Here is a 17,826-nt window from a genome sequence, read left to right on the forward strand (position 1 = left end):
ATACCGCAGCCTTTAACACAAGATTATACACAATACATATATTTTTTCAGGGCCACTTAGGTGCTGCAGAACAAGCTTTAACACAATATACCATTATACAGTTTCCTATATGTCCTTCCAGAAGATATGGAGCAACATTAGCTTTCATTTAGAGTTTTGTTTCTGTTCACCCAAAGGAATGGAAGTCAAATATTTAGACTTTTAGCTTGGGTCTCCAGCCACTCCTGAGCAAAATACCATGTTCCAGCTATTCACTAGTCTGACTCACCAGATGTAGGCTCTGGGTATAAGCTTGAGGCGATGGGCACCTATTCCAGGTGGCATTCTCCTCCCTTTCCCCTTCCCCTGCCTGATGTCACAGCGCTGTGGAGATAGGTGTGTCTATGCAAGACTAGCTGGTCGCTAACCTGGTCTCTCTGCTGTTTGGCAAGCTTTTTTACTAAAAACACCTGCCAGCTGTTCGTTGGAAACATGTCTCTGGTTGTGTGTTATATGAACTTACACACCTTGCCTGATTCCCTTGTGGCCATCAGTCACACAGAATGAAGGAGCTACAGTACCGTAGAAATGCTGCCCTATCTCAGCTGAGTAATGCATCACATAGCCATACTAAGTCTGAAGATTTTGTTTACGATGCAAGAACTGATCACTACCACAACTGGGCTGTTAATTGTCTGCTGGTTGTAAACATAATGCAGATACAGTATATGACCTGTATTATTTACCGAGGACTCATGCTGACTAATGGTCCTGAGGTTTGTATTTAAGTATTATAGCCACTGAAAGCAATGTTACAAGTGATTTAAATGGTGAACTGTTTACCTTTGGTTTATTCATGAAATGTCATTTGTTCTGGATTTTGTTGCATTTTATTTCAAACTCATGCGAGAAATCCATTTGCATACATTTGCAAGTTTTTATCCTGCCTCTCCACAAGCTCTGTGGACATTTTTTTTTTTTTTTACTGAATAACTTAAAAGTACCTGTTTCTCCCTCCAGTATAGGGCTTGGCTTGCTTTGCAGACACGCACATTCTAAATCTAGCATGGTTTAAATGGAGACCTGAGAAAAGGAACATAACCCGTGTGCTACAGGAGCTGCAAAGATGTCAGTGCTACAGAGGTCTCTCAATAATGCATGTTATGTATACACATGGGAGGAAAGATTATTATCTCCAAAAAGGGAAGTGAGCCTCCCTCACCCCACCACAGCAGCGAATGGTGCTGTATAAATGGGACATAAATGGGTGATGTGAAAATGTGCATACACCATATAAAGAAGAGTGCACAGGTGCCAATAAGGAGTATACAGTTTAGGTTTGTGTTTGTCAAATTAATGGCACACCCTCCACGTTTCATATTGCTATTTCAGCCCTGCTGTGTCCCCTGCATTCATTCTTTTGCCCCCTCAGTCTCTCACACTGTAGCTCTCTTTTGCTCCTCTTGTTATCTTTAAAACTTTATACACTCAGTTGGAGAGGCAGTCTATGACCCAGTTCTACAGCACAGTTTGAGATTTGATTTTGATATAAATTTGTATGCTTGTGCTGGTGCGTGTGTGTCTGTGTGCACATGTGTGTGCATCAGAGATTTACCATGGCAAGGCTACATTATCACAGACCAGTGCCTCTGCTGCCTGGTTTCATGGCTTATTCATCCATTCCCATTGGATAGAGCATCTCATTACTGTCCTACCAGTAAAAGTTTAGCCTGCTATCAAAATAATACAATTTTACCACCCCACAGCCTGCACTATTGCCCTGTCCCAATTCTCACAGTTGTCCACAGACCGCCAACTCTCCCTCTCACTGTGTCCCCTGTGAGTGATTTAATCTGAGTCTGACCTAAAAGCCTAAAGATCAACTATCTGATCCAGTTATACTGGAGAAGTGTGTGTGTGTGTGTGTGTGTGTGTGTGTGTGTGTGTGTGTTGTGTGTGTGTCTCTCACAGCCATAGATTACTTTTGGGGACAGACAGTTATTTGGGGAAAAAATAGATTTTTGGGTCAGAGGTTAAGGTAAGGCCAGGGTCTGGGGTAAGGGTATGGCAAGTAGTGGTTAGGGTAAGTCTCCAGGAAATGAATGTTAAGTCTATACCCCCCAAAAGTGATGTATGGCAACCTGTGTGTGTGTGTGTTTTGTGATTGTGACTGTAGGTATGGTTGTGTGTGTGCATGTCTTTATTATGCTGTGGGCACATTACTTTTATCACAGTCACATATTGGAAATTATTTGGTGAGGTCAGGTTAGGGTTAGACTGAGGTGATGGTAAGGGTTGGGTTCAGTCATGCGTGGTTAATATTAAGTCAACAATGCAGTGTTCCCCCAAGTCACTAAAACAGGATCATGTGTATATGTATTTGATGGTTCTTCATCTCTCAGGGTAATTCCAAATGAATGATCTCCTCATCATAAATGACATGTCACAAAAATGCCAGACAGTATTTGAATATAAACTCTGGATTGTTCACGTCTGCATGTCTCCAAATGTAAAGCTGTATCACTAATTACACCACTCAGAGGAATGATTCTTCTTCCCTCCCTTGTGGCAGTCACACAAGCTCTCACATATGTCGCTATTTTTCACTGTGTGGTCATTAGCTGCTCAATTTGAACCAGAGGAATATTTGAAATGAAATTTAATAAGGAGGTTAATTATTTAACATTTAAATGTCTTTATTTATGGTGCCTTCATGTTATCAGTGTTGCAGTGAATAGAGGAACATATGTACTGAAGCACTCAGGGGAGACTAAAGGACACTTAAGGCCACGGCATTTGAGTGTATAGCTGGTGGAAAACATTTTATCTGCAGTTTGCACATGGAGAGGAATGTTGGAAATGAGTTTTGTGTGTGTGTGTGTGAGAGAGAGAAAGAAAAGAAATCATCAAATAAATTGCATGTAATGTAGGTGGAATGAGTTTAGACTCACATTACCTTGTGTGCATGCAAGCTTACACACAAGGTTAACCGTGCACATAGATGCAATATTACATAAGTACGTGCACACGAGAGTTGCTGCACATACACTATATACGGTATTCCTAACACATAATCAAACACACTACATATGTATGTAAAAGAGAGAGAAAATGCACTCAGTTGGGCTGAAATAAATGCACATATGGTCTCCTTATTTTCCCCCTTCAATACTAAAAATGCTTCTTTTCTGCACAGTTCCTCTGCATAATCTGTGAGATCCCCCAGGCATTAGGGCTCATGGGCAGAATATGAAAATAACTAATTCGGCCAATGCTGCACCATGGCATCAAAATGCAACTTGGAGAGAAAAATGCCGAGAGAAAGAACATAATACATTGACAAGCTGCCTTAATTACCTGCCATTAGTAATTACTATTCCAATAAACTGAGCAGGAACATCAGGGATAACCCAAAGCGTAGTATAGAGCAGTTAACTTAACATCCATATTAAACAATAGAGCTCCAGTAAGCTCTTTTAGTCCAGGTCAATCATTCATCGGGTTCTTCAGTTCTATAGCTCATCTCTTTACAACAGTACACATATAGGTCTAAGAGATGAGAAAGTGAGATGTGGTGTGAGGAGCCAAAGATGGAGGAGAGAGATTTAATAAATCTGGCCCGACATGGTGCTGAGGCATGCTAGGGGCACAGCTCATGCCAAGTCCTTGTCTAAGTGATGAGAGGATGATAATGAGGACAAAATGGAAAGAAGAAGAGGGGGAGTGAGAATAGGTGTATAAAATCATGTCTCACAGGTTTGTGTTTGGTTTTTTTTTTGTATGCCATACTATATTTTTGTTCTGAGATTAAATTCTGGTTTTCCATCATTCAAGCGCTCTGCTGGGGCAATGTAACAGAGAGCAATGCAATCTTTCCTTTTGCTCCAACTCCAATATGTGCACCAGAGAAGGTGAGGGTCATGCATAATATCCTGTCTGACTCCCTGTTTAATATCATCCTCAATAATGCAATGCGGTGTCCATTTGTAGGCATATTCAGATGTTTGTATTTCTTGCACAGTGCATTGTATTAGTAATGTGTTGCTTATTTATTTTTCTAATTAACCAGATTTGCGTCAGTTGCAGAATACCAAACTAGAAATACAAACATACAAGTACATACACAAACACTTAGCTATACGACTGCATGTACTGTACACATACATGTGTACACACACTCTTTTCAAGTGATCGTACATCTTCCCTCACTTTGGGGTTGAGTGTGATATGGAAGGTTAAACAAAGCATGAGGATTGCAAATATTACCATGTGGTTACAACAGCTGTGCTTACCAAAGAGTTAGAATATACAGTGCATTCACAAAGTATTCAGACCACTTCTCTTTTTCATTTTGTTATGCTGCAGCTTTATACTAAAATTGTTAAAAAAAAAAAAAAAAATTCCCTCAATAATCTGCACTTCTAAGCGTTATGTCTGGGGGAATCCAGGCACTGTTCGTCACCTGCCCAATACCCAATGCTGAAGCATGGCGGTGGCAGCATCATGCAGTGGGGGTGTTTTTCAGGGAGAGTGGTCAGGATTCAGTGAAGGCTGAACGTTTTAAAGTAAAGAGATACCCTTAATGAAAACCTGGTCCACAGCGCTCAGGACCTCAGATTGGACCAAAGGTTCGCTTTCCAATAGGACAATGACCCCGAGCACACAGTCAAGACAATATAAGAGTGGCTTAGGAAGAACTATGTGAATGTCACCGAGTGGGCCAGCTCAGAGCCCTGACTTGAACCCAATCTCTGGGAGACCTGAAAATGGCTGCCCACTGACAGTCCCCATTCGAACTGACACAACTTGAGAGAATCTGCAAAGAAGAATTGCTTTGTCATCACGGGTCATATTGAGTGTAGACTAATTAAGGAAAAAATTGATTTAGACATTGAAGCATAAGGCTGCAACATAGCAAAATGTGAAAAAATGAAGGGGTCTGAATACTTTCCAAATGCATTGTATGTGTATGTAAGACCAGTGCACTTTTTTGTTCTTTTTTAAATGTTTATTTAATATATATACCTGTAGTAGAAACCTTTACAACCCAACGCTCTGGCAATTGTAACTTTAAGTATCAGATAACATTTGTGTGTGTATTTTCTGGGTAGGACAAGGTTTGTCTGCTCACAGGTGTTATAGGTCTTATTCTGGCTGATTACACAGCTGCTCAAGCTGAAGGTGGGCAGGGATATGCAGGTAATTAATGATGTCACTAAACTCTATGTACTCATAAGGATAATAATGGTTTGATTTGTTTTCAACCTTAACAACAGGTGCAACAAAGTTTACATGAGAGCGAGAGAGATTCTGGGTAAGTGTGGTCTGTAAACCTCCACACAGCCCTTTAGAAGAGGTTTAATTAGCCAAAATAATTAAAATCACCAGTGGGGGTGTACCATAACTCTGCAAGGACCACAAATTTTTATGGTTTGGGGATAATGTTATTGCATCCTCTTGCAAGTAACAGTTTTTTGTTAGATTTTGCCTATTTTTGTTATTGAACTTGAATTTTGAAACCCCTGAAATACTCATAGTTTACCCACACAGATGTTATACCTTTTCTCACTACTGTGATGGTGTGCACAAACAGAGCTTGACTGACATCTCCATGATCTTACAAATTCTGAATTTTAGCACAGCCTTTATTTAGTGCAGTTACAGTACATTAATGCTTTACTCTGTCAAGGTGGGAATAGGTTGAGAGTCTTGTGTGGCCACTAAGAAAAGCTACATTTGCTGTATTTATTTTGTCGACTGCATCTCAGCAAACAAGAATAACTCTATTCTACTTGTGTTTGTCCAATCATGCATGTGGCATATCCACTGTGGCATGTATCTTCCATTAGCATAACAAGACGCTCATGTTGACTCATAATGTTGACACTGTTTGGAGTAAACTGTGACTTTGGCTACATTGCAGAGATATGCTGCACGGGCACATTCCTGTTATTTTGTTCACCCGCATTTACATAAATGGTCAATCGGGTCTGGTCATTCCATTTATGTGAGAAAAGGAGTCGGGATGTGTGAATACATTTGTTATTTTAGACATTGGTATTTGTCTACATGCACACCCACACATACACAAGTACACAAAACACACCACAGGGGCTTGTGCGTGCATGGCCAAATCCTCCATTAAATAGCCCTCAAGTTTTTGTAGTGAGGGCTGACTGTGTCTGTGCAAAGTCCAAATTGAGTCTACCTTCATTTTAGGTCAAGGTCAAGTATTTATCTTGCTGCCTTAGACCAGTATTAGTATACTGCACCATAAGTACATGAGCTATTATTTTTTTTCACTTGAGGGTGAGAGTGAGAGAGATAACTACTCAACAGTAAAGAAAAAAATACTTCCTGCCTAAAATTTTGGCTTCTTTGCACTTGTCTTTCTGTGTCCCGGAAAGGAAGAGGCAAATCGTTACACTACATACAATCCTATTTGCTTAAAGGTCGCAGTCCTATACTGCTCCATGTTACTCTGAAGTTTTATTTTTCAGGGTGACATAACTTTGCAGAACATCATCCCTCTGGCTCTTTAACACCCTGAGACGGAGTCTATGCAGAATGCTAACTACCTGTCTTGTCTATACCAATGACCTGCATCAACACAGCTCTTAAATCCCCCTTATTCATTGGGAAGGAGAAGAGAGCTCCGAGCTGCCCGCCATACCCTTATTTCAAAGGCTAGTTTCGATAAGAGTTACTGCTGACCTTTCTTATTGGTTTTTGAAAGAGAGTCCCTTGGGGAGACTTAACCTGAGACTCAACTGGTTGTTGTGATCTCAATCTGCTTACTGCACAAATTATGTTTAAAGTCTTTTCCACTTTTATACATAACTTAGGGATGTTTAGTCACACTTCAGACATGGCACATTGGTCTAGAGTGAAATATCTCAACATGGATTGCATGGTACACTGTATACTCTTTGTTTGCCATTTTTAGCTCATTTTGACTTTTCTCTCCCTATTTACACCTTTGATGTTGATTCTGTCAACACCAGTTGGCTCAGTGGAGCTGGTCCACCTTGTTGTGATCACTCATAACATCTACATCAACCAATAATTGGCCCAATGTGCGTCTCTCCCCTAAGTAAACTAACTTTACTCCTATAGTCCATGACATGGTAGCTACAAACGGAGCCTAAAAGGGAGACAAAAATTTAAAAAAAAATTATTAAGAGTAAAAGTCAAATTTTTAACTCAGAAATGACACTTAATACTTAACAATAAATAATGCATGACTTTGCTCATTTTTCTTGCAGATTGATCCATTTACATGCAAGCTCAAGTTCATTCTTGATGGCAGTTTAACAAAACAATCACAAAACTCACTGCCTTTTACTGGCACTTTTATTGATTAAGAAGGATGATGAAAATCCTTTCATAAGGTTTTAAGTTCCAAAAAAAAAAAAAAAAGAGAGAGATAAAACCCTAACCCAAAAAAAAAGTAAGAAGACATTACAATGTGATCATAACTATTATTTCTTATTAATTTTAAGGAAATTGCCAAAGTTAATTACTGCATTTTAACACACTTGGTAAAAACATGGAACCAAGATTTGAATTGCAGAATCATCGTCAACCTTTATACAGCATTATACTGTCCTGTTCTAAAGGCTTGAGGCACCATTACAGGGGGGACCTTATTATGTAATGTTTAATTTCTCTTTTTTGCAAACTTTTATTTGAAGTAAATGTACCACATGGTAAACATGTTCCATCAGTGTAAGAGTACAGTGTCACTGTAAAAGCATTTCCTGTAGTTACAGTGTCAAAGAAAAAGTGCTTCATGTTGTTACATCATCACAGAAATGTACTTTCTGTAATTGCAGTACCACAATAAAATTACCTTTATTGTGTAATTTCTTGTTAGTCAGAAAAAAGATTTTTAAATAAATCCTAAAGTTAAAGGGGAGGCAATGAATATAATCTATAGCGTTTTGGTGTTGATCATTATATTAATACTACAGTATGACAGTTGCAAACATGCAGCAAGAGGCAAATGCCAAGACAAGGCTTTACTTTGCTTCCTACTCATAGCATTCTTGAGAAACACAGTCTCAACCCCTCTCCTGTCTGTATTCTGTCTTAGTTTCTTTACCTTCATCCCTTGAAAGTCCCTATGGATTATGGGTCCTGCTGAGTGTGTTAACCTACATCCCTGACGGCGTCTCTGCAGACATTCACTCACCCATTCCCATCTGTCTTACTCTGTGTGTGTGTGTGTGTGTGTGTGTGTGTGTGTGTGTGTGTGTGTGTGTGTGTGTGTGTGTGTGTGTGTGTGTGATGGAAAGTGTGGGTGTCAAAGTGTGTTTGGATTGTATTGCCACCTAAAACTCCCTGCAGATCCATGGCCTTTCTACCACGTCCCCATTCAATTCCTTTGCCAGTAAGAGTCAATGGAGCAAAGAACACCTATCATTTACTACCTACCTATGTCAACAAGCCAATACAATCACCACTAGCAACTGTAGCTCTCACACTCCGTCTGCTTTTGTGTAGCCATCGCGCACGCACACACACACACACACACACTCTTTTTCTTCTTTCTTCTTCTCTAACACACACGCACTTGAACATAGTGTTGTTTGCATGCAGCATCCCCTTCAGTCCCCTAATCACAGCTATAGAGGGACACAGATAAAGGTTTGTTAGTGCTTCCTCCCCTGAGGTTGTTAATGAAACCTGCTATTCCTTATGGCTTAGTCCTATTAGGTCCCCCAGGACCCTGACATAGATCACCCTGACACAATCCCATTGCAGCTTTCCAGGCAACAGTTTAGTAATGATGTAGCAAGAAACAATCACATGCCAAATAGAGCAAGGAATTGTTCTCCTGCGCTTTCTCTTACTCTGTCTCTGTCCTTTCTTTTTTCTTTGATCTTTTATTGTGTGTGTGCTATTTGTATGTATATGTTCCTTGTTGTAGTGCTGTCTAATGTAGATGTCCTTAAATGTTTCATCAAGGTTACAACTGGTAGACATATTGATCAAATGACTTACATAAGCTATTTATCAACACACAAGGTGCTGTTTTGCAAGTGCTATTTGGCTCCTTGAGGACACGTCTTAACAGACCATTACCTAATCAGTTAGAGATGGAGAGGAACAACCTAGAAACAAAGATTAGATTTTAGTCAATAGATGATATGCATGTTGTCAGGATATACGCTAAATATCTTCCTAGGAAAATTCAATCTCAATTAAGCAAGACAGTGAAGCACTGTATTTTAGTATATACTGTAGGTACAGGTAAACAGCAAAAAAACAGGAAGTGTAGCTTTAGTGAGAGAGTAAGCAGATGAGTGAATGGGTATGTTTGAGTTTCTTGGTTGCTTTGGACTTCAGTAGACATTAGACTTCAAAGGGAAACTCTACACATTTTACACATCATAGTCTGTTTACAGGTCTTGGGGAGTAACTACTGCATATGTGGAAGAAAAAGCATTGTGGGTAATGGAGGTATCAGGACAATACCACATTTAAATACTCGGAGCACTTAGTTAATTGTGTTCCGAGTGCTAAACCAGGCCATTGTGTGGACTAAACTTTAGGATGCTCAAAAAATAGATTGATGTTTTAGGAAATACGCTCTTTTGCTTCAAAGAATTAGATGAGAAGATAAATATCACTGTCATATCTTCACACTAAATATGAAGCTGCAGCCAGTAAGCTTGAAGCCCTGAGGTCCTTATGCAGCGACTCTAGGAAATCTCTGTGCCCAGCCAAGAAATAGTCCCGTACGTAACCCTATGTAAAACCACAACCTGTCTTTTTTACACTTAGGTGTACTATATTAGTTTGTCAGCTGAAGAGGTGCTGGAACCCAGATTTAATTCTTATCTAAATCTCAGCAAGACAGCAAATAAGAGTGTTTTCCTGAACTATTCCTTTTAAGAATTTCTTCATCAAGCCAATGTTCACTACCTCTAAGTGAGAAAAGAAAAAAGAAAACATGTGCCCCATTCTCCAGTAAGTGCATGCTTGTCAGAATCATTGGCAGTCTAGATACTGTTGGTTGGCTTCTTTTTCAAGAGCAATTACAGGACAAAAACCATCTGCTTGACACAGATGAAAGGAGACTCTGTTTTGTCAGCTTTTATACAGTTTGTTGAAAAATAATTATGAAGCCTCTGTGGCTTTCTGTGGGGGCATCTACTCTCTCTCCCTGTTTCTAAGTCATTACACTTGAAAAGCCTTGGCGATTTTCTCCTCAGTTTTTCAGAATCCGATGCATGCCTGAAAATGATTTTTAGGGGTTTTCATGTTTTGCAATGCAGCGTGCTAGCGTGGTTTGACCCCCTACAATCTAAGTGTTGATAATGTAGTATTCATAGAGTAAGTGGCGACGAAGGTCATCATCTGGGCACACGGTGCTCTTTGTGTCCCTGCACCACCTGCCCTCTCCCACTCAACCGTCGCATCCACCCACTCTCATTCAATTGTCATTGATCTGCGCTTAGTTTTTCAAGGACTTCACACTGAATGGATGCCAGCCATCTTCATTGTTGGAAATGTGTACACACAACTGAATGCACACAGTTGAGAACAAGAATACATCTCTCCTACGGTCATCTTTTGATCACTTTCATCTTAACTGTGACGTTATACACATATATATAAAAAAAAAGCTGCAGTATGACAAAGGATGATGTGAAGGTAAGGTAAAGAATGAGGGACTGTAAGTGTGCATGTTTCTACTTGTGCTCACCCTTACCCAGTTCATGCAGCATATCTGTCCTCAAATCAGTTTCTTTGTAATTTGGCATGTAACAACTGTCATGCACGGATAGTTTCACCTTTTTTCAAGTCTTTCTCAAAACAGTACTGACTCTTCCTCAAAAAGATCATTTCCCAAAGCAACTTAAGTAATGCAGGACAAAATCCACAGTTCTTGTTCTGTGACAAAATGCACAAGAAAGCTAAAATAAAGCTAATATGAGACTTCAGCAGTCAGAGTTCAATAAGCCAAATATCTTCCAAAGTCTTTTTAGTACAAAATTCCTGCATTCATTACGTCCCTCTGCTGCGGCTCAGTGTCCATGAAAGCACAAAGAGGGAATTTCATATTTAAAAGAACTTTGCTTTACTTGATTCACACTGCTGACGCTTCATGTCAGCTATAGACGAACTGTAGAATGCATTATGTGTGTGTGTGTTAATATTTTGACAAGTGCAGTAGCACCTGTGACAGACGACTGGCAGAAAATAAAATTAGAAATGATACCCAGGTGTCACTGTGAAGCTTTCAAGCTTATTGGTGTGTCCCATTTTAACCCATTACTACTATTATGTTACTTGTATTTTATTCTTTATTTCTAATTTGTGTGTGAAATTGAATGAATGAATGAATGAAGTACTAAACCCTATCAGATATGGTTGGAGTTGCTTGAATATTACAGGAAATGGATCTCATATTTTATTGATTAAGTTGTGCTAAACTGTGAGATTCAAGTTATCAGTAGCTGAAAGCAGGCTGATAGAGGGGCAACCAAGGCAGCTATTTTTCTTGTATTTAACCGGCCTTTTCAGTCTGACTACCACTGGCTTCACACACATTGCCACCAGTCTCTCAGTCAACTCATTCCTCCATGAGCACTGTGACCTGTTGAAACGATGTGTGGCCTTGCTCCTCAGTATGACATAGAGCTAATCCTCTCACAGTGTTTTATATGTTTCCATAGGTCTTTGGTAAAAACAACAGGGAGTAGAAATGAGAACAGTTTCCTGACCTATTCTAATGTAAACCACATCTCGACACTAGACACACGTGTTCTGCAGTGTTGAATTCAATTTCGACTGACTGACGTTCTTTTTCCCATGCTCAATGTGTTTTATTATTAACATTTAAAACAGACATTTTTATTACCAAATACCTTGGTAAGTCTACATGTAACCACTTTTTAGCTTGACATGCTCTAGCTGCTGCACACAGCTGTGACGTATAGAAAAAAGCCATTTACACTGTAAACCGGTATCATATGGAAACATACAATATGTTTCTTTGTGTTTATGGTACAACATTCAAACCTTTATTTTTCTCAAAAGTTACTGTCTAGAAACTTATTGAGACAAAGTTCTTCACTCTTCCCCATAGTAGCTTGTATATCAACCTAACAAGGGATTTTCCTATTGAGTTGTCTGAGTAATTTTACTACATAAACAGCTTCCTCATCATGTCTCCCCCATTGGACTTTCTTGAAATTCTGTGAACTGCCTACTCTTGAGTCCCATGCAGCCTTGATGTCACTGGTTAAAGAAATAGCATCCCTTCTGGATATTTCTTTCCACCTTGCTTCCTCTGTGAAAACAGCTTATATCATACTGTCTCTGGCACTGGTTAAGCACTAACATAAAGGTAAATGTAGTGTGATGACAGTTCTCGTCATGCAAGAACACGGTAGTGTGTGTGATGGAACTGGAACAAATAGGATGTGTTGAAACTCACAAATCTTGTGCAAGTATGCATCTTGCCCTGACATAGCTCCTATTCTGCATATTACAGATGTATTGCAGCAGACAAACAGATTTTTTTTACATTGCATAAATTTGCATGTTGTAGAGACTGATCACACTGGTTTCTTCTGGATAAATCAGCTTGTTTTGATTGAAAATTTGATGCTTGTTCGACCTTTCAAGCATAAAAAGTTCTGAGCATGCCACTGCCACTAAAAAAAAGATTTAATTTCAGCACCAGCCAGATTTTCACAAAACCTAAGTACAAGATACACAGGATGTTTTGCATTAATTTTAGATTCAGACTGAATATATATTTTTCGCGGAAGTCTCTTTCATCAAAAGAAAACCAGGGCAGCTTTTTCTTTGGGAATATACTTCAAGTGGACCAGACAAGTGTGTGCTCAGTATAGGGTCCCCTGGTGATTGCCAGCTCTATGAACAATGCCTGCAGTGTAGTCTTATTGATTGAGTCAGTCCTCCAGTTGCAAAATGTACAATTACTGCTGAGTCACATGATAATGTCATTCATCTGCAATGAAAAGCTGGACCAGCAGTATCAATTTAAAAGCTGGCATTCCGCATTATTACAGTCCCATGTCCTAACATCTGTCCTCAGTGAATACTAGCCAGCGCTATATTTAGCCCACACGTCCAGCTTTATATAGGTCAAGAATCCCATCTACACTTACACTGCTACACTTCAAGTGTGTAGCATTGTCTTTGCTTGTGTAGGATCCTGGCAATTAGATTTCTCTGACCACTCCCATTCCACAGGTAATGTAGAGCGTTAAGGCTTCCAGAAGGACTCCTGAATCAAATCTTCTGTGGGCAAAATCTGGATCAAAAACCAAAATAGTTTTTCCAGGTCCTGCTGTGTATTTTTAGTTTCCTACAGTTGAAGCTTAAGTACTTGTGAGGGGAAAAGCCAATGGTGTTTTGCTTCTTTTCTGTGTCTGTCAGGTGTTTTTCATCTATGAGGTTTCCCACAGAGAGAAGCGCCTGATGGCCACAGGAGTATTGCTGCTTTGAAGTTTTTTTGATGAACTTTCCCCACCCACAGACTGTTAAATTCACACTTTGAAAAGGTCCGAATTGTCCTTTGCTTGGCAACAAAGCAACAGAAAGAGGGCAATTGCTTGGCCACTTTTAAGTCCTCTGGTTGTCTGTCTTTGTCCATTTGACACTTTCCAATATTTTTTACAGTATCATTATTTACACACCCATACTACCTCCATCACTTCCACTCTGTTCAGAGCAACAACAGGATGAGCAAAAGTACAAAGATAAAGAAACTGAAAATTACATGCGAAACTGCTGATTTCACTCAACAAAAAAATCACTATTAGCAACCCCAGCAATCATCTGTATATGTCATCTAACCACCAAACAAGCAAATATCAGCAGTATTTATAGTAATAGAAGAACTAATAAATTAATAAAGTTAATTGTTTTGTATCATAATACAATACAATGTACATTGTAATACAATACAATGGAAAGAAATGCAGTCATAATGGTGCTGAGGTCTATGCCACATAACAACTTACATATGTTCAGCTCAGCTTCTAAACTTCTTTATTGCTTTTTGAGAGTTCAAACACACATTTAAGCCGTAGAAGATTCAGACATAGACTAATAGAATCAAAAAAGAGAGAAAAAACTTAGAGATATGGACCCATATATTCCTGAATACATTTACACTATTATTAACTCCATTGTGGGCTGGATATGTCTACTCAAACTAATCAAACTGAAAAAATGAGTTTCTGTTTTGGTTGGTGTGGTGGTTTTTTTTAAGTAGGACACATTTGTCTCAAAGATGCTAAACCTGCCATATTGACTAGTGGGTTTCTTTTTCAATTTCAAGACAAATTGTGAAAACATTTTTTGTACAGGACTGGCCCTCGTTGATATGTTTCCCGTTTTTGCATCACAAACTGCAATGTGACGGACTGTTGGATTCATTGTTGTATAGACAAACTCTCCTAAGGTTCTGAGTGTCACTGCACTCAGTGTTTTGAACAGCTAGTGCAGTCAATGTTTATTGAGCAAATGAACGCTTCTCAAGTGTGTATTTTTCTCCCCAGAATAAAATTGGTTACATGTAGCTTCACAACTAAGTAAGCATAATACAACAGCTTCTGCAGTGAAGACTATACTAGTTCCCTGAACCTTGGTAGGAAGTAGGAAAAGTTCCAACTCAACTAAAAAATGTTTTGTTTTGTTTTTTGGATCATTAGTTGACAAACAGCTGTGCGTTTTCGATAAATATGCCTATGAAGAGAGAATTAGCTTATTCTAGTTACAAGTCAATGGAAGTGTGTAGGATTTGACACTGAGCAGGAGATTTTTATTTTATACAAATAATTTACAGTAGTCATTTGAGCAGTTGCTGTATAGTAGTGTGTATACATACTTAACATATATAGCTGATACTGTTTGTCAAAAGTTGCTTAGACCAGACGGGTACAGATTGGTTACTTGAAACAAATTGCACTGTTTTACGCTGGATAATGTGTTTGTAAATTGCAAGAGAGGCTTTCAAAAAAACCAAAAAAAAACCTGTTAAGTCACTTTCCTAATAAATAATAATTTTTTTGAATTGTGCCAAATTCACAGCAGACATTTTAAGCACATTATTTTTGTCACTTTAACAAAGCCGTCTGATTAAGTGTTGTCATAAAACAGATCCTGGGCCAATTAGATTTAAAAAAAAGATGGGCTCGCAGGCAAAGAACAGTCTGCAGATTTGTTTCCATGCCAGCTCTAACAGACGGAAAGAGAGGGATAGAGGAGGATGGGATCTGGGAGGGGAGGGGAGTGGAAGACAGGCTTCTTTTTCATCCACAGCTTTCACCAAACCTTCAAAGTTAATTTGAGGTCAGTTTGTGTGAATACTAAAAGAGAAGTAGTTTGCCCGGAAAAAAAGAAAAAAAAAAAAAAGGGTGTGTCACTGCAGACCAGACATTCTGTCAGGACGTTAAAAGTTTGTACAGTAAACAAGCAGCGTGATGATAGAGCTTAATCCAGTCATCTCTACTGTTCGTTTCCTAAGAGATGACAATATATAAAGATTGTATTTGAAGAGGTCCTGAGTTTACTTTTGGCCACAAATAAAAAATAACATATCTCCCAAAGGCATAAATCAATTATCTTAAAGCAATTCTAAAAAGAGTCTCCTCTGTCTATTTAAATGGAGGGTTTCATTAGTGAATTGAGGCAGAGCAATCTGAAGAGTAGAGGGGCCACTGTAACCCCTTAGCTTTGCCTTGAGAGCACTATCACTGAATGTGATGCATGTTAATCTCCATTTCCTCGATTATTTGTGGGCCACTGTCAGTACATACTGTTTCTTCAAAGTCAGGGTGACTTTCTTTTACTGTGCTTCAGTCCTCTGTTGCACAGAGAAACGGAGGGGAGAGAGATGATGAGGAATGGGATTGGGGGGTGGGAAGATGAGCAGAGGAGTAAACATGGAGACAGGTGTCTGGCAAGGGACGGTGATTAGATTTATAAACCAACCAATGTTATTTTCTCTGCTTGGGGGCTGCTGTAAGACATTAAGCGCTAACTGAAGCTCCCAGTGTCCCACCGCAGAGACACTTTTCCCTCCATCTCACTCCTTTCGCTCCCATTCCTCCTCTCCTGTATCCCCTCACATTCCTCTCTACCTCTGCTTACCGTGTCTTCTTCCCTTTCCTCTATTCCCTCGGGTAAGATTAGATTCTCTTCCTCGTATCCGACCAAGATGGATTGGCCTTGAAAGCATCCTTTCTGCTTCCATCACCATGCTTGCATTTTCTCTTCCTCAGGCAGGGGTGTGTCATCCTTCCCCCTGTCTCCCTAGACCATTGGCTGGAACACAACATCCAATATTTTCTCCAGCTGGAGTGGAACTGAGCGCATTAGGGATGGGTCTGTTAAGGTGATCAGACTTGCTCGCGCGATGCCCAGGGACCATTTTTCTTCATTTGAGAGCGTCTGTCTTGCTGCCAATACTATAGATTTTCTATCAGCTCCTTAATCATGGCTCCATGATTGGGAAAGTGATTGGCCGGGCTCTCTGATATGAAAACTGTAGTATCAATTTCGTGTCTGTGAGGGCACATAGCTTGGGTTATTAGACGGCAATTTGAACAGTTATACGAAATGTTCCTTCCCTCACCCTCATCAACTTCCCACTGGAGCCGCCTTTGCTTTAATCTACATGCAAGCTCCTCTGCAAAACCTGTCAGGAAAAAAAAAGTCCTGCTTTCACTATTCAGTCAAACAGCTTTATAATTTCACAACGTAGAGATAAATATTTCTGTGGTCCATAGAGGGGAAGTAGCCGAAGGAACAGATCATTTAACCGAACAGCCTTTTTATTCAACACATTAAATGAAGAGGCTAATACTATTTGTTTCTTTCCCTCTCTTCCTGTCTCCCTTTAGGTCATCTGATGGTGGGTGCTCAGCAGGAACAGTGGTGGTGAGTCGTCTGAAGATGGGGGAGATGGAGGAGGTTGATGTAGACCACATCACCACTGACATACCATCCCAGAAGGTAAAATAGCAGGGTGACTAGACGAAGCAGGAGTCTCCATGCCCCAGATGCCTTGTGCTAAAGCTAGGATTAGACTGGCACTGCTCAAGTCCTCAATGAGATTAAATAAACTTCAGTAAACCCTAATGGGGATTTACAGGATATGTGTGCATGTAACGTCTGTGTCTGTGAGTACATTTGTGTTGTCTCTCTGTGATACAGAAAAATAATTAAAGAGAGGACTGTCCAAATTCCTATTCTGAGACACTTCCATTTGTTGTCAGTCCTGAAACCTTTATTCATTTGACCAAGATAATTCCTGCATGTGGCTTTCTCGCCGCCACTGCTGTCACGCCCCCTTCTACACTCTAATCTCATACAATACATACCGCTTAACTTGACTCCCAAGTGACACATAATCAGAGGAGCAAAAGAGGAAGAAACAGTATTCTCCTTCAGAGTTTGACAGTAAACCGAAGATTGTGCCTTCAAAATGGGGTGCCACCACACCAGAAATGAAGTTGTATGTACTCTGATTCCAAGTCATTTTCTGTACATACCTAATGGAGACAGATTTCTTGAACATTTGTCGAGCAAATGTGTCCTGTAGAGCCAGGGGTCCAGTAGTACAAAGTAAAGAAGGAGCTTTAATGATGTTTTTTGATCTGTAAAGGGGGATCGGATTTTCTTTCACCACAGCACAGCTCTGCAAGGTAGCAGAGACTCGCAGTCCGTGTCTACTGTTGATTTGCTGTTGTGTGTATGTGTGTGTGCACGCCTTTGTGTGAGTGTGTGTGTGTGTGTGTGTGTGTGTGCGTGTGTGTGTGTATTTGCCTGTATTTTGTGTGTGTGTGTGTGTAT

At 39.8% G+C, this 17,826-nt stretch overlaps 1 protein-coding gene across 1 annotated transcript in view; it reads left to right on the forward strand.

The window, feature by feature from the left end:
• Positions 1-17,826, forward strand: part of inpp4b (inositol polyphosphate-4-phosphatase type II B) — a 138,509-nt gene that overhangs the window by 54,006 nt on the left and 66,677 nt on the right. Inside the window, exon 6 of the mRNA XM_022738085.1 lies at positions 16,875-16,986. Coding sequence (XP_022593806.1) covers positions 16,875-16,986 — 112 coding nt within the window. The remainder of the gene's footprint in view (positions 1-16,874; positions 16,987-17,826) is intronic.

Source organism: Seriola dumerili, unplaced genomic scaffold, assembly GCF_002260705.1.
Source record: "Seriola dumerili isolate Sdu_G_001 unplaced genomic scaffold, Sdu_1.0 BDQW01000035.1, whole genome shotgun sequence".
Lineage (NCBI taxonomy): Eukaryota > Metazoa > Chordata > Actinopteri > Carangiformes > Carangidae > Seriola > Seriola dumerili.